The sequence below is a fragment of the Ctenopharyngodon idella genome, chromosome 8 (genome assembly GCF_019924925.1).
Source record: "Ctenopharyngodon idella isolate HZGC_01 chromosome 8, HZGC01, whole genome shotgun sequence".
Classification (NCBI taxonomy): domain Eukaryota; kingdom Metazoa; phylum Chordata; class Actinopteri; order Cypriniformes; family Xenocyprididae; genus Ctenopharyngodon; species Ctenopharyngodon idella.
In genome coordinates this window covers 22,827,415-22,852,845 of record NC_067227.1, presented here as the reverse complement: position 1 = coordinate 22,852,845, position 25,431 = coordinate 22,827,415, and the positions used below count along the sequence as shown (strand labels likewise).

Genomic DNA, 25,431 nt, shown 5'->3' with positions numbered 1-25,431 from the left:
ACATAAAGGAACTAAACTGGGGAAGACACAATAAAAATACATCTGTGTTGGAGAATTTTTGCTAGTTTTAGCAACAAAATAAGTCTCATTTTAAAAGCAAGCCACTTTACAGTGTTCAAAAGATCAGTATTTCTTCAACAGATGTGTAGAATTTGATATATGTGAATAGTGTTATTTAGTATCGTTCATATTTTAAATAATCTTTTAATTTTAGATTTACAGTTTTCATTTAAATTTTAATTTAAGTTTCATTTACTTTATGTGCTTTTGTCATTTTTGTTGGTATTTCTATTTAGCTTTAATTCAATTTTTACTGTTATTAGTTAGTATTTCAACGTATTTATTTCTTATTTATTTATCAAACTTATTTATTTCAGTTATTTGCCATGGCAACATTTCTAACTTTCATTTTCAGTTTATAAATTTTTTCAGCTTAATCTCAATTATAGAAAATAATGTAAGCTTAGTTTAGATTTAGTCAGGTTACTTGATTTTTAATTGATAAAGTTGACACAAGTTTAAGTTTAAACAAAATGAGATCATGTTGTATGATGTTTCAACTGTGATTCACAGTGATTTGTGGGAAAATCCATGATCATCATGTTTAATAACATCTTTTTTGTGGCATTAATAACCTCTTGCAGGAATATGGAAGTAGGCCTATTATTAAAAATCCAAACTCCATATATCTGATGCATCAGGTCTAATGATCTATATGAGCACCCATGGTTCTCATACTCGCAGTATTTCGATACATAACATTATCTTGGGCTTTCAATGGTCATGTGCAGTCTGGTGGGTCAAAATCTTTGAAACAATGAATGTATTTTGGTTCTCCAAGTCTCTTTTCTGAGCAAAGGCCATTCTGATGCACTTTAATACAAAGGCACAGAGAGAAAGCCCAGCCACCACTTGCCAGGAAAGGGCAATGAGGGGAGGGGGTAGATGGGTTTGGATGGAATTGTTCTTGAGACAGAGGAGTGGCGGAGTTTTTTTCCTCTTCTTTCTCAATGGGGTGGGCTGGGGGGCTGATATGGCTCGTATTTCAGCGCTCATGGGGGTCGGGGTTGGACTCACTTTTTGGGATAAACTAAGATTCATAAATGCACCAGTGAACATAAAACCGCGGAGCTCTGACTGGCGCGGTGGGTTCTGTCTGTGTGTGCCTGGTGTCGGATCCTCCCAAACACATCCACATCCACTTTCACACTCCCCGCGAGCACAGAGCTGCCGCTGCGCCGGTTCTTCGGCGACTTTCACCCCTGAGGACCTGCATGTCTAATCTTTAGACATGTTCAGATTAGTGGATTCACGGACTCTCCTGCTACTTGTAGCAACGCAATGCGTTTTGCTATCCCTTGTAAGATGTCAACAAGAAGATGACCGTAAGTTGGAGTTTTTCATACTGAAATTCAAAGTATTCTGCTAAAAATTTTTTTACTGTGTTGCCATGGTGACATGAGAGGAAAGTTTGGAATGGATCAGTTTGCGCGTTTCACCTCTGGACTGTGGGATGCCTTTGCTCTTTTTAAAATATAAGACCTGAAGTATATACAGTATGATTGTATTTTAAGTCTAAGTCTGCATATATTCAAAGTCTGAACGCGGTCTACACTGCAAACAAGCGATGCGACGCATTAAAACGCTTTTATCATATTCAGTGAAGCTGTCTAGGCTGTATCGGTCTCAACTTCAGTGATTTGAACCTGGTTTTCGCGCGTCACTCACGCGCAGTGTAGACAGAATGACAGATGCTGATGTTGCGCGACAGGTTAACGCACTGAAACTCTTGTTTTTGTTAGCTTTCTAAGTTTAACGTTAAAAAACAAAACAGTTAACGTATGTATGAATGTATTGGTTTTGCTTTTAAGTACGAACGTTTTTAAACAACGTTTCAGCAGTCACAAAAGTTAGAATGCAAGTTAATCAATGCGCTAAACAGATGCTCGAGAAGTAACGTTCGCCTGAGGAGGTTACTATAGCAACAGTAGCCTACGCTGCTCGCTGATAACTTTCCGCTGGATAGTATCAGTATTATTATGGTACAGTAAATAAGCATATCCTTCTCAAAAAAGCAAACTCCCTAAAGGTCAATGAATAATTAGATTTATGATTTCTTAGTTTTTAAACTTCCTAAAACTGTAATGCTAGAAAAAAATCTAAGATAATCAAAACAAACTCGCTTTCCTCAAATTATTATGTCAGTGCTCTGGAGAGTCTCTAGCCAGTCTTTAATATGTATTTAAAGTGCGGAGGAAATATTTACATTCTTTGTTCTCAGAGGAACCTCTGCCAGTGTGTCGATCTGAGGTACCCTAAATGATGCCTCAAGTGTGTTTATATATTTACAGTGTAGAGAAGAGGGTTATGTGTAACCATTTAAGCATTATTAGGACTAATCTCCATGTAAAGGCCATTAATATCCACTAGTGGCAGTGTGAGTGCTGTTTCACTCAAGATTAGGAGCAAAGGTTCCTACAAGGGTTCAAACGGTGCACCATTAGAACACGTGCAAAGTGTTTGGAAAGCAAAAAAAATTTAGGATTTAGTTCAGGGGATTTTGCGTTGATTAGAAGGAGATTTGGGGAACTAGGTTTGGTGGGTGGATAGGGAGGGGGTTTCAGGAATGTTGCTTGAAAGACCAAAACATCACACTGGCAACCTCAAAGGGACACAAGCATCTTGGTATGAGAAAGTTTGTGATCTGTGATATTTGGTAAACTTTGAAACGATTGAAGAAAAATCACTTAGATGATGATATCCTTATGTTTTCACTGTGAACAAGGAAATGTTAATTACACAGAACGCTTGTTTAGGCCGGAGTTATTTGCATCCAGGAAAAGTGGATTTTCCATATTTACAGTTCAGAATTAAACAGCTATAATTGCCTCATTCATGTACACTAGGGCTGGGAGTTAAAGTCAAATTACACTTTCATATGGATATTTGAAAAGCAAACACATCAAGGGGTTCTGTGTGTGAGAGGGCTGTCCTTTCTGACCCATGAGGGTGTGTTTGCCATGGTGGTAAGTGAGACCATTAGATCCAGATGGGGCTTTTGAGATCGGTGTGTTTGCATAAGGCACCAGGCTGTCAATGCAGCCCTGTCTGTGTTTGAGAAAGCCCCATTCATGGCTAGTTTAGTAGATTTTGGGTTCAGTTACAAATACACAGACTATAGGAGCTCACATTTTACACCGGGGTGTCAGATATTTGCACCCTGCAAATAATTACTAGCCTGTGTTGTGGTGAATGTATAATCATAATGTAAACAGATGGTGGACACAAATGCGAATTATATATATATATATATATATATATTTCTAAATTATAATTATTAGGAGACCCTTACAGCTTGCTTTTTCAGGAAGAGGTTGATTTATTTTCATATGCTTGAGTATGTGTCGCTCACCTGTCTCTTACCCCCATACACTCCTTTCTGTCGCCCCCTTTTGGTGGCTGCAGAGGAAGATTTAGGCAGCTGCATCCAAGATGGCAAGCAGTATGCAGACCGTGCTGTATGGAAGCCAGAACCGTGCCGCGTCTGCGTGTGCGACACTGGGGCAGTGCTGTGTGACGAGGTCATCTGTGAGGATGTGACAGACTGTGACAATCCCATCATTCCACTTGGAGAGTGCTGTCCCATCTGCCCAGCTGGAACCGACGAGCCTATCGGTCCGCTCTCTGCTTATACACCTTTTTTTTTTTTTTTTGCTTATCATACCTGTCCCACTCACTGTCTGCTCTGAGTTCTGTAAATATGGCAACAGTCTCACATACCACTAGACTGTAAAAGTTGGTAATGTGATTGTGTTCAGAACTCAAAGCAACATTTAAAGGGGAAGAAAGCAACACTTTTAAGTTTTACGTTTGCATTAAGTAGTGCAAATTATATGTTTTTCAGTTATAGACGATTATAGCAGTCTATGGCTAAAATGTGCCCACTTTACATTTTACTTTAATAGTAGGTTGTTTATTTTTTTACAGAAAAGAACTCAAACTTGCCACCAGTTTGCTGTGGAATCTATGATTTTTAGACAAGATATTAGGGCAATACTAAAAAAAGGAAATTTGCAATTGTATAGTGCTCATAAATAAGCTTTAAGCTAACTTATTTATATTTTAGTCTCATTATACTTAATTCAGAGGATGATTTGACTTTCTTTAGGTTAAATAATGAGTATTATATTATATTATATTATATTATATTATATTATATTATATGTTTTCATTGTGTGACAAAAGTAGTTAAAATAGATGGATATGAAATTGTAAAAAATAAAAAGGGGTGGGGGGTTGGGGGAAAGATGGACAATATTTTTTTTTGAAAGTGGACTCACCTTTGCCATAGACTGTTTTAGTTTGGAAAAGCTGAAAAACAAGAGTTTTGAATGAGAGGTCATGGCATGACCTCTTTCAAACAACCTAATTAACGAAAAATTTAGAAGTGTTCTTTGAACTTTTTCATGCACTTTCATGTTCAGTCAACCTTGACAGCTGATTGTTCATTTTCAAAAATGATGCTTCTGTACAGATATACACAATAACAAGATGAACATAGTTATCAAAAAATGTTTTTCCTAAACATTTTAATATATTCTGTCTCACTGTAATCAGCTCATGGGACTGATACAGAATGAGTTTTCTCTAAATATTTATTTTAATTTCATTTAATTTGCTTGGCAGCATATATATTAATAATGCTTCTAATGTTCAACTAAAGCATAATGCATCATGTTTTAATCCTCAGCTTGCACCTTCATATTCTGCTTTTAACAATTAAACCGAAGCAGACTGGGAAGAGAATGATGCTGTTTTAGTTCGCAGCCTAGTGGGGTGCCGTTGAGTTGGTATTTTCAGCTATGTAGTTTCAGCAGGGAATAGCTGCTCATTAGTTCTTACAGTAGCACTGAGTTGTCTGACTGGTTTACCGTCCTCATTATGAGTTAGAATCAGCTGGTTACTTCATTCACAGATGGTTTTTCCTGACCCTTTGGTGACCTCTATTTTTTTTATAATCAGCTTGCAGTGCTGTTATGAATTAATGATTCAGATGTTATGACTCCAGACAGAGTTATTTTGCAACATTATTATTTTTTAAATGCTTGCTTATTGATAGAATACATGAAAACTACTTCATTCTGTGTCTAACTGTCAATCTTTATCTTCCCTTCATCCTGTGACCTGATTCAACAGGGTCAGTTGGTGCCAAGGTGAGGTCTTGACTTGACTTATTCACTTATCAATGACATTATTTAAGAAATGCCTAATGGTCTTAAGGTTTAGATCTTAAATAAGTTCTTTCTTACTGTCCACAGGGACAGAAAGGTGAACCAGGTGATATTACAGATGTAAGTTTTTTTCACTAGTAAACAGCTTTGTTTTAGAATGATTTTACCAAATTTTAAGTTGCTAAATAAAATGTATTTGTTTGTTTCTGTAGGTAGTAGGACCAAGAGGACCTGCTGGCCCAATGGTGAGATGAATTATAAACACTTTGTAGTGTTGTAGTATATTTCTGAATATTTTCTAATGCTGCGCCGCGTTTCTCCACTAGGTGGCTCTCCTGAACCTTTATTTGCCTACTGTTGTCGCTTTTTTTGCGAGTTATTGAGTTCATTTCAGAGACTATATAAATGATTTTTTTCTTTCTTTGATTTCAGGGACCCCCAGGAGAGCAAGGACCACGTGGCGAGAGAGGATCTAAGGGTGAGAAGGTAAGGCATTTTCCCTTTTCAAACTATTTTTTTTTTCTCAGACTTGTTAGGTAAAGTGATGTCAGGCCTTATTAGTAGTTGTCCGGGTACATTAAGGGGGCAGTGGACACACTCTGCAGGAAGCTGTCATGTGAAAAGGCTTTAGTTAATCTGTTCACTCTCCTTTCTTTTCTGCTCATATGCCCTGTTTTTCATTTTTTTTCTCCTGCCTCTCAGGGAAGTCCCGGCCCAAGAGGGAGAGATGGCGAGCCTGGTACACCTGGAAACCCAGGACCCCCTGGACCACCAGGACCTAGTGGACTTGGAGGAGTATGTCTCTTCTTTCCTTTAATCTACTCCCTAAATTTATATCTGACACTTGCGGGGTTACTGTAAATGTGTTTTTCTGTGCAGAACTTTGCTGCTCAGATGGCCGGAGGTTTTGATGAGAAGGCAGGAGTTGCTCAGATGGGTGTGATGCAGGGACCAATGGTGAGAAAAACCCACACAGAAAACATACATATGTATTAAATAAGTATTAATAGGGCATGTTATACGTTACATCACACCTGTTTTAAAACACAACCGATTTGGAATAAATCTCACATCAAGTCAATATTTTAAAGTACTCAATTTGACTAATATGGAATTTCAACGATCTGTCAAAATAAGACAAATATTCAGTTATTATAGGATATAGTTCTATAATTCATAAACTGCCCCCTTGTGGAATGGTCTGGAATGACACAAGCTGCATTTTTAACATACAAATAAAAAAAAGAAAGAAAATAATGCAAAAACAACATGCACAAATGAATAAAACTTACCTGAAGTTTCAATATTTAGGATTAAGATGAGCATAGGCCTCTATTTAAGGTGCTGCTTTGTTATTGTACTTTGAGATCTGTAAGCCAAATTAATCCATTGCCTAAAGCTTTTATTTAAATAAATAATCAACTCTGAAAAATACTGAACAATATAAGGAGAGTTTCTTGAGTTCTGATCACTAGTGTGTCCTACTGACATTTAATCACAATAGCATTTTCAAATGCCACCTGTTGTCAGGAAGCTACAGTGCTTCACAGATTCAAAGCTTTTAACAAATGAACATATACCCACAATAAATGTGGTTACTAAAAATAAATCACACACAATTAAACAAATAATTGATCTTATTAGACTTCAGCCAGCTTTGAAACATAATCTATAAATAACTGGAAAATACAACACTGTCATTGTTTATCTGGGTCAAAGTGGCCATGCTGCATTTAACTCTATCTGTTTCTACAGGGTCCAATGGGTCCCCGTGGTCCTCCCGGTCCCCCTGGAGCACCTGTAAGTAAATGCACATGTTCATATAATTATTTCATATTACCAACTTATTGAAAAATACAAAAAATTGCTGATTATATTCTCAACAGAAGCCACTATTGATGAGAGAGATATGAGTACCATGTTAGCACCCACCAATGCCAACACTGTCATTTGTTTCCATTTCAGGGCCCACAAGGTTTCCAAGGCAACCCTGGAGAGACTGGTGAACCCGGCCCTGCTGTGAGTGTCCCAGATCTTGCCGGTTTCAAGAATAAGCCTACATATATGACATTTATATGCCCACATACATATTACATGGCCCACACAGATGACACATTCATATGCACATTGACAATGACATGGCTTTACAGACAGCGATGGTACATTCAATTTACTATGACACAATACAGTTTAATCAACTTTTAATGATTGTTTTATTTTAGGGTGCCCTTGGACCCCGTGGCCCACCAGGGCCCCCTGGAAAATCTGGAAGTGATGTGAGTAATTTTTGTCATTAGCTTGATATTCAACCTATTAAAATTGGGAAGGCTTGACAGATACTAACTACTATGTCTCTGCCCGCTCTTCTTCCAGGGTGAGGCTGGCAAACCTGGTAAGCCTGGTGATCGTGGACCCCCAGGGCCTCAGGTAAACAACCAGCATGCAACAGTTTTGGTCACTTGTTCTAATAATGGTCATACAATGTAATATAATACAATTTTTACAAAGATGCAACATAATCACTGAATATGTTTCTTTTTCGTTTGACAGGGAGCCCGTGGATTCCCCGGAACTCCTGGCCTTCCTGGAATCAAGGGACACAGAGTGAGTTTCAGCAGAGACTGGTTTCAGCAGAGACTGGAGTCATTGGTTTCTCTGTACATTTATTTGTGTATGCATCTAACATCTTTAAATGTGTTTGTAGGGACACCCAGGTATTGATGGAGCTAAAGGAGAGGCTGGTGCTGCAGGTGCTAAGGTACAGCAACATAAAAAAACAGTCAGTTTTTAGCCAAAACACCCAACTGTGACATAAGCTATGTAAAAGTCACATAACACACTGTCTATAATCATATCCGACAAACAGCATGTAAGAATAAACTGCACACGGGTTTCATCAGAACTTTATCAAACATTTATTAAATTTATGTAGTTGTAAGGCATTACTGTTTGCAAATCTACTTTGGAATAATATATATTATTAAACAATTTAATTTATTATTCAATGTAATATTTAATTTAATTTCTAAAGATATTTTAAATGATAAATATATTTTAAACTATAAAGACACCGGACCTTTGAGAAACTGAGTATATAATAACATACTACCCTAATAAAATATTACCTGCTCATTTACACCCAACTCTTACAGATAAAATATGTAAAAGTCACATAACACACTGTCTATGATCATATCTGACAATCAGCATGAAAGAATAAACTGCACACATGTTTCACAAGGCATCAGAATTATCTATAAAATCAGATATTTATCAAATTTATGTAGTTGTAAGGCATTATTGTTTGCAAATCTGCTTTGGAACAATATATACATATTATTAAATAAGACACATTTTTTATTACATGTTGATGTATTGTAAAACTCTTGCTGCTATTAGGTGGGATACGGGTAAGGCTAGGGACATGTTTAGTGGTATGGGTAGGTTTAAGGGTGTGTTAAAAGGGAAGGGAAGGATCAACAGTGTAATTATAGCTGTAGTTAAATAGAAATGAATTGCAGATATAATTATATGCATGCAATTATATTAATATAAGTACAATGTAAAAAACATGTATGTACATAATAAGTGCATTGTATCAAATGATTAATTAAAATGTTAGTACATAGTAATTAAAGACATCAAATATCATTGAATTTATTTTATGTATAAAGATATTTTGAACTATAAAAATTCCTTTGAGAATCATATTGAGGAACATAGTTACCTGCGCAGATGTTAAATGGGCTAATTCATTTTACTCAGTTCTGAGGAAATTATGCAACTGGAAGGTCTAATCAGTCTCCTCTCTTTTCCTAAAGGGTGAGGCTGGTTCTAATGGTGAGAGTGGTGCTCCTGGACCAATGGTGAGTACCTAATGTCAGAAATGGCCTAATGATTCAATACATGTAGTTTTCTGACACTGAAATAGTGCATCTAACTCCATCCTATTTTCTTTTTTTGTCTATCAGGGTCCACGTGGTCTGCCCGGTGAGAGAGGTCGTCCTGGTGCAACTGGTGCTGCTGTAAGTGAACACTCAGATAACTGGCCTGTATATGATCACAATTTCTGTAGCTGATGGTGGCTTCAAACTATAATGATTCTACTTATGTTTGTCCATAGGGTGCCCGTGGTAATGATGGTCTGCCTGGTCCTGCTGGTCCTCCTGTAAGTGCATTTCCTTACTTCCTTTCTCACATACTAGAAATCCATGTGATCTTAAAATCATAGTTCCTGTTCTGTTTTGAAGGTTCATTCATTATAACGCTATGGCTAATGCTAACTAATGGTAAACCCATATTTGGTACATAGAGATATCAAGGTGGAAAATTGTTGATATATATTAATTAAACTTGATAGCAAATTATTTCACACAATATTTATTAAAAATTATTGTAAAAGTTTTACTTAAAAAAACAGAAAGTGTGCATCATTTACTTATAAATCTCAGAGTAACATTTAAGGGATTTGTATAGGGTGCACAAGAAATAAGCATCCCTCTTTGATCATTTGTTGATGTCTCTGTCTTCAGGGTCCTGTTGGTCCTGCTGGAGCTCCAGGTTTCCCTGGATCCCCTGGTTCTAAGGTAAAATACCTCTCATTTACAGTACTTTGTGAATTCTTTCCCATTCTCAAATTTAAACATTTGAAGTATAAGGAATACCATTAGCCTTGATAATGAGATGTAATCTTCACTCCTGCAGGGTGAAGCTGGTCCCACCGGAGCTCGTGGACCTGAGGGTGCACAAGGACCCCGTGGAGAGGCTGGAACACCTGGATCACCTGGACCTGCTGGTGCATCTGTGAGTAAACTTACAGATAATATTACAAGCCAAATATTTGATTTTCTTTGTCAATGTATAAAATATATATACAATATTTAGATTTACAATGGTTACAGTGAGTTTTAAATATTAAATGTTTACATTCTGCAGGGTAACCCTGGTACTGATGGTATTCCTGGAGCCAAAGGATCTGCTGTGAGTATATCTACATCATTTTTAATTTTCTTTCACTCATTTCTCTGTTAAGAGAAATAACATACATTTTTTAGTTTTAGCCGCAATGAAATGGAAGTAGCAACAGATTTATTCTTCCATATTGTGACATCTGAGTGTAAAAGATTATCAAAAAAGAAAACATTTAGGGTGGGAACTTAGTTCTATGCATTGATTGTTGATTGGATTTTGAGATGTGGGAACTCAAAAAATGGATGCAGATGAACATGAGCTTGCAGGGGCGGGTTTAAGCATACTAAATGATTAGAGAAGTCACCAGAAAGATTTTTGATTAAACATTACAAGGTCAAAACATTTAAAAAAAAAAAGAAAGATATGCACTGATTAATTGTTCACAATAGGATCTATAACATGTATTTGAAGATAGATACATTATTTTTCATTTCATGCCAACTTTAACACTCTGGTCACACTGTTGCATTGAATCTACTGTAAACAAGTATTGATTTATTTCCTCTTTGCAGGGTGCTCCTGGCATTGCTGGTGCCCCTGGTTTCCCAGGACCCCGTGGCCCGCCAGGACCTCAGGGAGCTACTGGACCTCTTGGGCCTAAAGGACAATCTGTACGTAATCATATTCTGAACCAAAAAAGCTCTCAATGTTTCCCAGACATCTTTTAGTTATTTCATATAGATGATAGCACAGGTTACTGATTATTCTGCCATTTGAGGTTTGCCATTGTACTAATTGAGAACACTGTTGTATTTATACAGGGAGACCCTGGTATCCCAGGATTTAAAGGCGAGGCTGGACCCAAGGGAGAGCGTGTAAGTAACCAATGTCATACTTATCGTCAGCTGTGATTTCTATTGTATCCAAAGTCTGTTGACCGTAACAATCATATGAAATATTGTAGCAAACTAATCAGACATATTTTTCTTCTAATTGTACAGGGTGTTGTAGGACCTCAGGGTGCCCCTGGGCCATCTGGAGAGGAAGGAAAGAGAGGACCAAGAGGAGAGCCTGGTTCTGCCGGACCTCTCGGACCCCCTGGAGAGAGAGTGTGTATCATATCCGAATTAGTTTCACTGATTCACAGAATGATGAAGAACCACACTAATAAGTCCATATGTGTTCTTCCTTATTAGGGAGCTCCGGGTAACCGTGGATTCCCTGGTCAGGATGGTCTAGCTGGAGCAAAGGTTGGTGACTCATAGTTGGTTACTTAACTACTCAACACATGTATTTCCTCCTGATTTCTGTACTCAAATGTTCTGTACTATGATAGGGTGCACCTGGTGATCGTGGTGTTCCAGGTGTGACCGGACCAAAAGGAGGGACTGGAGATCCTGGCCGCACAGGCGAGCCTGGTCTTCCTGGAGCCAGAGTGAGTCATTGTGGTATTTCTGTGATTTATCTGAAAATATATTATTCAGGTCAATTTAGATCATCATAACTGTACACAACACACATTACAATCTTAAATCTAAGCTTTTATGCTTGTTGCTTTAAAGGCTCATTGCATTTTTCACCATTCATCTGTTCCCTCCACTAACAGGGTCTGACTGGACGCCCTGGTGATGCTGGACCTCAAGGAAAAGTTGGAGCACCTGTGAGTATCTATAGAATTTACTGCACTTTTATTGTCACTTTAACAGTAAAGGGTTACAGACTGCAAACTGATGTACACTGCCATTCAAAAGTTTGGGGTCAGTACGATTTGTTTTTCATATAAAGAAATTTATATTTTTATCCCAGAGGGACACGTTTTGTTTCATTCTTTAATTCACCACAGCTTGACAATTAACATCATTTTTTAAACATCAGAAACCTGAAAAACATATCACAGTTTCCACAAAAATATTAAGCAGCACAGCTGTTTTCAACATTGATAAACAGAAGAAATGTTACTTGAGCACCAAATCAGCATATAAAAATGATTCCTGATGGAAATCAGCTTTTCCATCACAGGAATAAATTGAATTTTAAAACTTATTCAAATAGAAAAATTGTAAAAATATTTCACAATATTACTGTTTTTTACTATATTTTTTAATCAAATAAATGCAGCCATGTTGAGCATAAGAGACTTCTTTCGAAAACATAAAAAAATCATACAGACCCCAAACTTTTGAACGCTAGTGTACGTTTTACCCCAAAAGTAACTAAATATCTTTTGGGTATAAATGATTTTCAGATACTAATTGCTGCATATTAACAAAGTTTAGGGCAAACTTCAGTGCTAAACATGTTTTATTCATTGTAGGGTGCCCCTGGTGAAGATGGACGCCCTGGTCCTCCTGGGCCTCTGGGAGCTCGTGGTCAGCCTGGAGTGATGGGATTCCCTGGACCTAAGGGAGCCAATGTAAGACCATTAGAGTATTTCTGCAAATGAACTATAAGTGTTTATATTCATGTCCATTAAAGTGGGTGTGAAGTGTATGTGTTGTACCTCAAGTGACTGTATCTCTCTCACACAGGGTGAACCTGGAAAAACTGGAGAGAAAGGACTTGTTGGACGCCCTGGTCTTAGAGTAAGTCATGTTACAAACTTCCAACAGACATGCATATTCAGATTACTTGGCCTTATATGTCAACAGACACCAGATCTTCAGACTACACTCCTATGAAATACAGTAACTCATAAGAAACAATTATTCAGAAGCATCAGCATGCTACTAGCAACCACACAGCATTGCACTAAAAAATCGGAACACCACACCAACCATAATGCAACACCTTGGAAAACACCCACAACACCTAGCAGTGTGGCTGTTTTTGCACAGACAAGCACCAAGAAAATCTAAGAGTCAATTTTTCTCATTCTTTCTCACTTTGTTTTTTCTTCCATTAGGGTTTGCCTGGTAAAGATGGAGAGACTGGAGCTGCTGGTCCACCTGGCCCTTCTGTTAGTATTTTGTCACATTACTCACAATGCCTTATGACCTCAATTTTTGCTATCAATCAATAATATTAATATTAAATTTACGATTCTCTGTAATACTTCCTAATAAATTGTGATTTTTTTAAATTGTGACTTTAAGGGTCCTGTTGGTGAGAGAGGAGAGCAAGGTCAGCCTGGTCCGTCTGGCTTCCAGGTAAAATTACACAACTATATTTGTCAATTGTGAAAGAGGGTTAAAACTGCACTTTTTAAATTAATAAAAAACTGAATAAGTGTAATTATCAGGGTTTTATAAGATTTACTCACATTTTTGAACAGGGTCTTCCAGGGCCTACTGGAGCCCCCGGAGAGCCCGGTAAACCTGGTGACCAGGTAAGGATCACTTAAAATGTTTATTATTATTCTCCATTTGTCCTGTTGTTAGTGATTTTAACTATCCTGACTGTGCTGAACTTCTCTCCTGTTCTTCCTCTCTATAGGGTGTTCCTGGAGAGGGTGGTGCTGCCGGTCCCACTGGACCAAGAGTGAGTTCCTTTCCTTTACTAACAAGATTCCCAATTTGCACTCAATGGAAATCAGTACTAATGCATCATTATTTTGCACAAAAATAACTCTTGCCTGTGCTCCTCTCAGGGTGAACGTGGTTTCCCTGGTGAGAGAGGAGGTGCTGGCCCTCAGGGTCTCCAGGGACCAAGGGGACTTCCAGGAACTCCCGGAACTGATGGACCTAAGGTCAGACCCAAATCACATCTAACTGAGATTGTGCTCTACTATTCAAAATCAAATCCTTACAGTCAAATTAATGCATATACTACCATTTATAGTCTCTTTTGCTCACCAAGGCTGCATTTATTAAATCAAAAATAGTAATAAAATAAACAGTAATACAGTGAAATACTTTTACAATTGAAAATAACTATTCTCTATTTTAGTATATTTTAAAATGTAATTTATTCCTGACATGGCAAATCTGAATTTTCAGCAGCCATTATTCCAATCTTTAGTGTCACATGATCCTTCAGTAATCATTGCAATAGGCTGAATTAGTGCTTTAGAAACATTCTTATTGTTATCAATGTTGAAAACAGTTGTGCTGCTAAATATTTTTATGAAAACAGTGATGCATTTTTTTTTTATGAATCTTAATGCATATGAAGTTCAGTAGTTAATGAAAAGTTCAGTTTATTTGAAATATATTTTTTTGTAACAATGTAAAAGACTTTACTGTCACCTTTGATCAATTTAATGCATTCTTGTTGAATACTATTGCTCTAGTAGTGTATATACATGCACATATATAATATATAAATAATTTTTATATATACATTAACTGCCTGGAGTTACAGTATAAACAACTTATATTTTTATAATAACCTTTTATAAATATTTGTTTACTTCCGAGGTAAAATGAAAAAGAAAAAAAAAATTCCTTATTTTCAATGTGGTCTCAAACTTTTGGACCACACCCCAACACTCTCAACAAAACCCATCTCTCAAACTCCCACTCATGTCTCTGCTTGATTTCCAACAGGGTGCCATTGGACCAGCTGGCGCTGCTGGAGTTCAGGGCCCTCCCGGTCTGCAGGGCATGCCTGGTGAGAGAGGAGCTGTTGGAATTGCTGGAGCTAAAGGTGACAGAGTAAGTATATTTAGAAATGGTACAATCCCTCCTCTCTGTGACTGAATCAACCTAATGTCATATTACTTATGAATAGCCTTCTGAATGATTGAATGGCTTATTGAATGTCTCATTTGCTAGGGTGACAGTGGAGAGAAAGGACCTGAAGGTGCTCCTGGCAAAGATGGTGCAAGAGTAAGTGCTATAAAGAGGAAATTGGAAATTATTTGCATTTTTCTTACTCATAAGTAATGATGTTTCTATCATCTTTTTGTCAGGGTTTGACTGGTCCAATTGGTCCACCTGGTCCTTCTGGTCCCAATGGCGCAAAGGTGAATGTCTTATCCCTGCTGTGGTCTTCCACAGCAGATTTTATGGTGAAATTATTTGAGGAGATTGTTTAATTCACTATTGTTTTTCTTCTCTCACAGGGTGAAACTGGTGCCATTGGCCCAATTGGTACTCCTGGTGCTCGTGGTGCCCCTGTAAGCAAAACATTTGTTCGATTGATTGTGATTAGTGTAATATATTAACATTACAACTTGATTGTGATTAGTGTAATTTATTAACATTACAACTTGATTGTGATTAGTGTAATTTATTAACATTACAACTAGACAGCAAAAAGAAGTCAAAATGGAGTTTGTGGTTTTGTCAAATGTACAGTTTAAAGGTTATCTTTAGTTTTCTTCTTGTTTATTATCTTTTTTGTCATCCTGTTAGGGTGATCGTGGTGAGATTGGTGCACCCGGACCTGCTGGTTTTGCTGGACCACCTGTAAGTAGAAACACAGTTACAAAATGCCTCAGTTTTTCTACAGTGATACAATTGTGATAGAATATTATAGACTGTCACTGATCATAAAAGATAATTTCCATTATGAATTAATTAAAATAAAAATGACTTCAAACAAAGCAACTTAAAGAAGCAGTAAAAAAACAACCAATTAATACTATTTAAAAGGGATATTCTGTGAGATGCAAATACAATACAACTATAGCCACTAGCACCATTATACATTGTTTTATGCATTCATTTCAAAATGGAATATTCTTGACATGAAAAGGAAATATCTTAAGATTTTGGCATTTTAAGGAGCATCATAAAAGACAAATAAAATGATTAGAAAAAGAATGTATCAATGTCACATAATTTTTTACATCTATTGGAAACTCCATAGATTTGCTACAAAACTCAATAATCTTTAGTTACAATGTACGAAATGTACAATTCTCTGTTGCTACAATGTAAAAATGATTATTCATATACTTTTTCATTTTACTTTTTTATTTGATTTTCTCAAACAGCCCAGTGGAAGGTAAAATAATTGATTAGGGAGTCTCTTTATTATTTAAACTGGAATTTAGAGCATTTAGTCATGAAAGGCAAAACTGATTACAACCTTTCATCTCTGTCTCTCCTCAGGGTGCTGATGGCCAGCCTGGAATTAAGGGAGAGCAGGGTGAGTCAGGACAGAAAGGTGATGCTGGATCCCCTGGACCCCAAGGACCATCCGGAGCACCCGGCCCAGTGGTAAGGGTCTTTGCCTCAGCATCAAATGCTACTTTGAATCTGTTTTACACTGATATTCAATTGAAAGTGGCTGATTTTAGAAAGCAGTTTGGTTTTGGTTATTGCCACATGACATTTTTGAAATCTTTGTGATTGTCTGCATAAATAAATTTAGAGTTTAGCACAGTGCATCAACTTTGTGCTGTTTTTACTTGGATGAAATGATTATATTTGGCTTATCGATGTTTACTGCTTGATTTCAGGGCCCAACTGGTGTTACAGGACCTAAGGGAGCACGTGGAGCCCAAGGAGCCCCTGTGAGTTACTAAATAAGTCAATTAGTCCTGAGTAATAATTTTCAAATTGTTTTTTAATATTTACTAGTTACTTTGAAAGTAAAAATATTAGACTGCATTGATTTTTCTTAACAAAAATACATTCCTCTATTGTAGGGTGTCACTGGTTTCCCAGGAGCTGCAGGAAGAGTTGGACCACCTGGCCCCAATGTAAGCCTCTCAATATCACTGATATCTCTCTGTGGTTCCTCCATAATGTGTTTAAATTAATAGACTAGACTGTATTATCCAAAACTTATCCTAATCTAAACCTTTTTTCACTTATTTTCCCCTCTCTTCTCAGGGTAACCCTGGTCCTGCTGGCCCTGCAGGTGCTGCTGGTAAGGATGGTCCTAAGGGAGTTCGTGGTGATGCTGGTCCACCAGGCAGACCAGGAGATGCTGGACTGCGTGGACCTCCTGGTTCTCCTGGAGAGAAGGGAGCGCCTGGACCGGATGGTCCTCCTGTAAGGCTCAGATTGATTTATACATGCCCATTTTAGCACCAAAGCCACATTTGACTGGTGTATTCAGTACAGGTTCATTGTTTCTTTCCTGTATTCCTAACCTTTCTTCTGACTATTTCCTGTGTAGGGTCTTATTGGTCCTTCTGGTCCTGCCGGTCTTGCTGGTCAGCGTGGTATTGTTGGTTTGCCTGGTCAGCGTGGTGAAAGAGGTTTCCCAGGACTCCCAGGACCCTCTGTAAGTAGAAGAAACCCCACCGGAAACATAATTTCATTTGAAAATCTCTTATTCTTCATTCAATCACAGTTTAAATTCAAGTTAAATTTTACCATAGACATTAGTGTTTATCAGGTCAAGAAAGTAGTTAATATTCAATTCAATTCAATTCAATTCACATTTATTTGTATAGTGCTTTTCACAATACATATCGTTTCAAAGCAGCTTTACAGAGAATGCATGTCAACATTACAATTTGGAGAATGCAGTTAGCTAATAATGTAATAATTTAGGCAATTAATTTACAATCACTGTTAGCAATTTAATTGAAGGTAGAAGCAAAGAGCTCCTGGAAAAATGAATTACATATTAACAATAATTAGGATATATAGAAATTTGCGAATGGGCGTGTTGATCCAGATGTTGCATCTTCTGAAGTCCTCGCAGGAGTTGGCGCTGTCTCTTCAAAAGTGTTGGTCATCTGAGGTCTTCTTAAGAGGCTGGATCCATTTTTAATATTAAGTATTAATATTAAAAATGGCCTCTTTTAATAGGCCACTTACATATTTTAGCTCACATGATATATCTAAATGTATTTTTTTCTCTCAAAATGAATATTATTAAGTACTGATGGTGATATTATTAGATACCAATGCAGTGTCCCTAATCTGACACTAATGATTGGTACCACAGGGTGAGCCTGGCAAACAGGGAGCTTCTGGTTCTTCTGGTGACCGTGGACCTCCTGGCCCTGTTGGACCTCCTGGATTGACTGGACCTGCTGGCGAGACTGGACGTGAGGTAAAAAAACAACAACATTTGTGCATAACATGTTAAAATCAGAACCAAACAAGACAAAACTAGATTGGATTCATCTTACTCAAAAGTAGATCTGAAGTGAAGTCAGTGAACACTTCACTGAACAGATCCCTTTAATATAGATAATACGATCATATCAAGACCAGATCTCACTCATCCATTCTGTTTGTCTTCAGGGTAATCCTGGATCTGATGGTCCACCTGGTAGAGATGGTGCTCCTGGTGTGAAGGTGAGGAAACAAACACAAGTGATATCTTTTTATTGCCCTCTGATCTTTGTAAATCACAAAGCAGTCCAGAAAATCTTAATTCCATACAAGTAAACAATATATTTCTATTTATCACAGACACTGGTGTCCAAAAGACCTCTAGTTAACTTTTATTTTTGAATTTCTAAATTATATCATCAATTTAATTTTACTGAAAAAAATCAGGATATAGAGTTTAATATAGAGTAAATGTAATTATTTGGTAAAATGTTAAATATTTCTTATTCATTTTAAGTAATTTCTCCATCTAAAATTTTAGACAAAAATTGTGGTTTGTCCATACACAGATAGATTTGTATGTGTGTTTTGCTTCTTCTTCTCCAGGGTGAGCGTGGCAACACTGGCCCGATTGGTGCTCCCGGAGCTCCTGGTGCCCCTGGTGCTCCTGGTTCCGTTGGTCCAATTGGCAAACAGGGAGACAGAGGAGAGAATGTGAGTACATAAACACAAGAAATCTCATTATAAAGATTATATCTTACAAGAATGCATGACATTAGCATCCAGCGGACAAAAAAGGAATGTTTACCACTTACATTACATGAAGTATTTTTTATTTATTATGTATTTACCATCTTACTTTCTAAAGGGCCCACAAGGACCTGCTGGCCCCCCTGGACCAGCTGGAGCTAGAGGCATGGTTGTAAGTACCTTTTATGAAGCTAGTGGAACAAAACAATGGCCAGTTTCAAAATATATTATGCTTACAATATAGCTAAGAAGAAAATACAGTAAGTTAACCAGAAGAGTTCAGTTGCTTACACCTAAACACCTAAACATTATAAAAGTTATAATCCAAAAATTGTCCTTCATGTGGTAACATCTAAATTAACTGGTTTTATTCAAGTTAAACTTATTATTTATTTATGTAAGTCATATCAGGTCATTTCTGTTGCTTTACTATTCATAACTTTGTAGTTGCTCACATGTTGATGGACCTTTTCCATTTCTATGCATCAGGGACCACAAGGACCTCGTGGTGATAAGGGTGAGGCAGGAGAAGCTGGAGAAAGAGGTCAGAAGGGACACAGAGGATTCACCGGTCTGCAGGGTCTGCCAGGACCTCCTGTGAGTCTCATTTACAAGTCTTAGTTTTTACAAACAGGCTATAATGGTAAAGCAGAGACATGAGATATGCTAACACCTCTGTTGTGTCTCCTCAAAAAAGGGTGCTCCTGGAGACCAGGGTGCTGCCGGACCTGCTGGACCAAGTGGCGCTAAGGTGAGTGTCTGTTCTGTTGTCTATAACTTGATGAGAACCACAATTTAGAAACTTCAGTGCTTAGATGGATTATTAATGGTCTATTTAACCCATCTTATTTGGAATAGGGACCTGCAGGACCTGTTGGACCAGCTGGTAAAGACGGTTCTAATGGTCAGCCTGGACCCATTGGACCACCTGGACCTCGTGGACGCTCTGGAGAGTCTGGCCCAATTGTGAGTGAAGCTGAAATATTCACAGACATCATGTTAATAGGTCTGTTGATATGAAAAGAATATGTCTGATTCATTTTTCTTCCTATCCGCTCTCTTTAGGGTCCACCTGGTAACCCTGGACCTCCTGGTCCTCCTGGTCCCCCTGGCCCTGGCATTGACATGTCTGCCTTCGCTGGGTTGTCTCAGCCCGAGAAAGGACCGGATCCTCTGCGTTACATGCGTGCTGATGAGGCTTCCAGCTCTCTTAGACAACATGATGTGGAGGTGGATGCCACACTGAAGTCAATCAACAGCCAGATCGAGGACATCCGCAGCCCTGATGGCTCCCGCAAGAACCCTGCACGCTCCTGCCGAGACCTGAAACTCTGCCACCCTGAATGGAAGAGCGGTAAGAAACAATTCAGAGAAAATCTTACATAAGGAAAATGTTCATATGCATCACGACAGAGCTTCCAAATGCTCAAAACCAGGGGTGTCCAATCCTGCTCTTTGAGGGCCACTGTCCTGTCCTGTCCTGAGTTCAGCTTCATCCCCAATTAAACACACCTGAGCCAGCTAGTCAAGGTCTGACTAGGCTTACTAGAAACTTCCAAGCAGGTGTGTTGAGGTAAGTTGGAGTTGAACTCTGCAGGACAGTGGCCTTCCAGGACCTAGTTTGGACACCCCCGCTCAAAACAGTCAAACACACTTGTTTGAATGATACTCAATTTCATTCATTTGAGCAGAGGAGAACTGGCCCGTGACTGAGCCTGGTTTCTCCCATGTTTTTTCTTCATTTCTGTCCCCTGATAGAGATTAGGTTCCTTATCTCTGTCGCCTTTGGTTGGGGTTTAAAAGACTTAATATTCAATAATATTATCGATTTGACTGCACTAACATTATCGGATGAGAGCAAAACCTGAACTGAAATGAGCTGAATAGCGAGGCTATTGTCTTCTGTAGAGCTGCTTATAGCATAATAGATGAACTTCTCGTAGTTATTTAACTGAACTGAACCAACACTGAACTGAATTGAATAATGACACTTTTATCTTTTTAGAGCTTTTTTTTTTTTTTTACAATTTGTATTGTATAAAGCACAATATAAATACAGGTGACTTGATTTGAACATGTTTGGTCCCTATCCACAGGTGACTACTGGGTTGATCCCAACCTTGGTAGCAGCGCTGATGCCATCAAAGTCTTCTGTAACATGGAGACCGGAGAGACTTGTGTGAAGCCCAGCACTCCCAAAATCCCACGCAAGAACTGGTGGAGCAATAAGGGCAAGGGGCAGAAGCACGTGTGGTTTGGAGAGAGCATGAACGGTGGATTCCACGTGAGTATAATCCTTTTATTTTGGAGATGTTCACTTTAAATTTTAGTTAAGTGACGACAAACAAAACAAAACCTAAAATGAAATTGAAAAAAAGTCAAAAAAAAAAAAAAGGTTTACAGTACCACAAAAGGCACATATGGATTTGATTATGAACAGTTGTTCCATAGCCAGCCTGAATCCCTGCAAATTCCCATCATGTGGTTGAGATCACAGCTGGTTTGGGGAGCTGTTCACAGTTCTGAATTTCTGTTGGTCCATGGTGCTGAAAATCGGCCAATCATAAATCAACAGGGACAAGGAGCTAAAATACTCCCACCTTCCAGTTTCACAATCTATTTTTCTAGTGTTGCATTTAACCAGCTGTTTTCATTCAGCGACATTAACAACCAATTTTTTAAATAAAAGACATTTTTTTTCCCTTTTATAACAGTTCAGCTATGCTGATAGCAGCCAGACTCCTAGTACTACCAGCATCCAGCTGAATTTCCTGAGACTGCTGTCTACTGAGGCCACTCAGACCATCACCTACCACTGCAAGAACAGCGTGGCTTACATGGACCAAGCCACAGGCAACCTGAAGAAGGCCATTCTGCTGCAGGGCTCCAATGATGTGGAGATCAGAGCAGAGGGCAACAGCCGCTTTACATATGGAGTGCTTGAGGATGGCTGTCAGGTGAGTTACACCATATAATATACTTTTCAAGCATATTGGCTATGGTTAAAAAATAATTAAATAAAAAATGTATTAAATCAATTTTTATTAAATAAATAAAATTATAAACACTACTGTTCAAAAGTTTGGGGTCGGTAAGCCTTTTTTTTAAAGAAATGAATGCTTTTATTCATCAAGGAAGCACCAAATTGATTAGAAATTACAGTAAAAATATTTATGTTATAAAACATTATATCAAATAAATGTTGTTGTTTTTTCTATTCAATAAAGAATCATTAAAAAAAAACGTATAATGGTTTCCACAAATATATTAAGGCGCACAACTGTTTTCAACATTGATAATAATAATAAATGTTACTTGAGCACCAAATCAGAATATTTGAATGATTTCTGAAGGATCATTTGACACTGAAGACTGCAGAAATGGCTGCTGGAAATTCAGCTTTGCCATCACTGGGATAAATTACATTTTAAAATATATTAAAATAGAAAACAATTATTTTAAATTGTGATAAAATTTTTACATTTTATAAAAAAATTGTGTTGAACCCAAATAAAATAACCAAACATTTATTTATTCATATATATATATTTTATATGTACACACCTACTTATATGGCTTTTCTGCTGTCTTACAGAAGCACACAGGTCAGTGGGCTAAGACTGTGATTGAGTACAAAACTCAGAAGACATCCAGGCTGCCCATCGTGGACATTGCTCCAATAGACATCGGAGGAGCAGATCAGGAGTTTGGAGTGGACATTGGTGCAGTCTGCTTCTTGTAAAAAAAATAAAACATATGTGGATTGAGATAAGACATGGAAAAATACCAATGACGAGCAATAACTGTGAGGATGCAATACACTCTCCAAATAACGAAATATGGAAGAAAAGAAAAGAAATCTGAAAATTGACGAAAGTTTTTTTTCTCTAAAACACAAAAAGTCGTGCTGTCCACGTTTAGTGTGCAGGAAAACCAGCGCTAAATGGGATTGCCCCAAATAGTCTCTCCCTCTGAAATCCAGCCATGTTTCCCCACAAGTCCTCAGTGCAGCGCCTCCTCCTGACGGGAGCCAAGAGGGGGACGGAACAAGTGAGCGCAACCAGAAGAATAAGAGATTCAATGAAAGACAGAAACATGGCTTGATGTCATCACATCCTGCAGTGGGTGGGTGGGTGTGGGTGGGTGATGCTGTACAGCGTCATGGCTGGATAACACAGTAGTCCCTCCCACTAAAGAAGAAAGAAGGCCATACCCAGTCCCACTTCACCCCTCCTTCTGCCTCTTGACTGTGACTCAGAAGAAAACATCACATTATGCAAGATTTTGTGAAATGTTAAACCTGAGGAGGGAATAAGTTTATATTTACTGTGTATAATAACAAAAAAAAAAAATCGATTCAGTCTGTACTGAAGCAGCCAGATCTATATATTTTCACAATTACGTGTTTGTGTGTGTGAGCATGTGCCTATACACACCGACAATATTTTGGGGAAAGTGCAGTTCCATTTCTTTCTTTCTTTTTTTTTTTTTTTTTTTTTTGTGTAAATCATTTTTTTCCCATGATTGCCCAAATAAGGAAGTTTTGGTCCCTTAATATAACAGCAAAAAAGAAAAAAAATAATCAAATAAATTTGGAAAACATTTCTATTTTTTGTTTATTTGCATGATCTTCATTTTTCAAGAAAAGCTACCTCACACAGGAAAAAACGAAGTTAAAATCTGGATGTGAACGAAAGCAGCCTGGGGTTCGAGAAACGTCAGGAAGACACCCCGGCACGGCTCAGTCCATCTTCAGAAGGTGCTATTAGTATTGATCTATCAGTCAGTATTTCCCAGAATTCCCAGACCATCCCACTCCCTAACTGGCCTCATTAAACACACACAGCCTGCTCAGAGGATGCGGAACTACGCGGGATGATCAAAAAGCAGAGGGACTCTTTTTTGCTCCCAAAGGATCACCGTAGCACTGAGCAGGATGTGTGTGTGTGTGAGGGTGTGTATATTTTTGTTATAATTAATATTATTATGATCTTGGTCTTTTTTTTTTTGTTTGTTTGTTCTCTCTTTTTGGTTCTGGTTTTGTTACGATTTTAATTAATGTAAATTGAAAATAAAGGAAAAAACAAGGAATTATGAAGTCAGATTTTAATTGTGTTTTTAATCATCATGAGCAAAAAATGTTAAATGTATCGATTTGGAGCACAAAACTATAGTTGCATTGCTTGTTTGTATTAGTTTGTGTGTGTGTGTGTGTGGTGTGTTTTTAGGAATAGAAGCCTACAGGGTAGATAAATGAGTACACCCCGTCTGAAAGTTAACAAATTCAGCAGTTACACTTCATGTAGAAAATATTTTAGGCTTCCTTAAAGATAAAGGCCCGGTTTAGGCCTCAAGTCAGGATTAGGCCTTAGTTCAATTAGGGCATTTAAGTGGTACTTTTATAAATGTGCCTCAAAAAACAAAAAAACAAACACATTACTGGTGTGCATCTTGAGACAAATCAATGGCTCTGACATATTTTAAGATATGTCACTTGCTTTCATTTAAACGGCACAAACATGCATTTTAGTCTGGGACTAGCTTAAGCCTTGTCTGTGAAGCCAGGGGATAATGTTTCAGCAAGCCTGCTTGATCAATTAAAGAATCGTATCAGTGTTTATAAGGAAGATTTTCTTATCAAAGTGATAAAATGTTGTGTTGCAAAATTGCTTACAGTCTCCTGAAAATTTCAGAATAAAACTCTTCTGGTGCAAGTCAGGCAATTTTTGATCAACAGGTGAGTATGGTGAGCCAAAACATTTAAATAGGAGTAATTCCTCGACAATTAAAAGTGTTATTTAGCCCATTGAAACTTTCTCATACTTAATGCTGACAACAATGGAACCACATATATGAGAAAATTGTCAGAAGACTTATTTCTTTGCACAAAAGAGGACAATGGTACATGAGGATTACCAAAGCAATATTTTAAGTGTGAAATTATAGCAGAAACTCAAAAATAATGGACTTGTGACAAAGTCCATGAAACAATTAGGTCTTTACTTTACTATGGACACTTTACTATCCCATATGGCCACGGGAGAGTATTTATGAATGGCAGTGAAGAGATGCAACTGACGCTGGTAGGTCACATGATAATGACAGCATGGCGAATGTAGTACTGCCACAGTCAAAGGCAGAGATCTCAGAACTGCCACTGGTGCTCCTCAAAACAAACCAGATGCACAATGCCCCTAACTATGACTTTTAAGAAAAGACCTGGTTGCACCAGTGTTTACTTAAATTGAAACATAAAGTCCACACTAGAGGCTTAGTAACTATTAGTAAATATGTACTTAATTTGGTTTCACCATAAAGTAATGAGTACTCGCATAATATGAAGTTTGCGCTCAAAGATCCAATAGCAGCCTTTAGTTGTGTTGAAATGCTGTGAATTTCAGTTTATCCTTCATTGTAACTTTTTTTTTGCCACACGTAACTAATAGTAAAATTAAGTTTCCATTAAATACAATGGAACAAATATCACGAAAAACGTAATAGGAATTTTATATGTAAATAACATTCAGAAACTGTATTTGAAATTAATAAGGATTAATAAAAATACTGATGTAAAAAACATAAGAAATTATGGTAACACTTTACAATAAGGTCTCATTTGTTAACATTAGTTAACA

At 37.6% G+C, this 25,431-nt stretch overlaps 1 protein-coding gene across 3 annotated transcripts; it reads left to right on the top strand.

Moving 5' to 3' along the window:
• The first annotated feature begins 1,068 nt into the window (after positions 1 to 1,068).
• col2a1a (collagen, type II, alpha 1a) lies at positions 1,069 to 23,894 on the top strand. 3 transcript variants are annotated; one of them, XM_051904308.1, is made up of 54 exons: positions 1,069 to 1,385; positions 3,466 to 3,675; positions 5,197 to 5,213; positions 5,319 to 5,351; positions 5,444 to 5,476; positions 5,664 to 5,717; positions 5,934 to 6,026; positions 6,111 to 6,188; positions 6,987 to 7,031; positions 7,197 to 7,250; positions 7,454 to 7,507; positions 7,605 to 7,658; positions 7,782 to 7,835; positions 7,936 to 7,989; positions 9,053 to 9,097; positions 9,203 to 9,256; positions 9,355 to 9,399; positions 9,764 to 9,817; positions 9,936 to 10,034; positions 10,167 to 10,211; positions 10,715 to 10,813; positions 10,964 to 11,017; positions 11,144 to 11,251; positions 11,339 to 11,392; positions 11,479 to 11,577; positions 11,749 to 11,802; positions 12,457 to 12,555; positions 12,671 to 12,724; positions 13,045 to 13,098; positions 13,235 to 13,288; positions 13,414 to 13,467; positions 13,575 to 13,619; positions 13,729 to 13,827; positions 14,627 to 14,734; positions 14,855 to 14,908; positions 14,992 to 15,045; positions 15,145 to 15,198; positions 15,437 to 15,490; positions 16,139 to 16,246; positions 16,489 to 16,542; positions 16,678 to 16,731; positions 16,865 to 17,026; positions 17,154 to 17,261; positions 17,934 to 18,041; positions 18,236 to 18,289; positions 18,653 to 18,760; positions 18,915 to 18,968; positions 19,286 to 19,393; positions 19,494 to 19,547; positions 19,655 to 19,762; positions 19,862 to 20,150; positions 20,893 to 21,080; positions 21,511 to 21,753; positions 22,392 to 23,894. In XM_051904308.1, the coding sequence occupies exons 1-54, from the start codon at positions 1,292 to 1,294 to the stop codon at positions 22,536 to 22,538; spliced, it is 4,467 nt and encodes a 1,488-aa protein (XP_051760268.1). In that variant the 5' UTR covers positions 1,069 to 1,291; the 3' UTR covers positions 22,539 to 23,894. The 3 variants fall into 3 exon arrangements, with proteins under 3 accessions (XP_051760268.1, XP_051760270.1, XP_051760269.1); XM_051904310.1 differs by lacking the exon at positions 3,466 to 3,675; XM_051904309.1 differs by lacking the exon at positions 1,069 to 1,385 and having other exon boundaries at positions 1,431 to 3,675.
• The last annotated feature ends 1,537 nt before the right edge of the window (positions 23,895 to 25,431 follow it).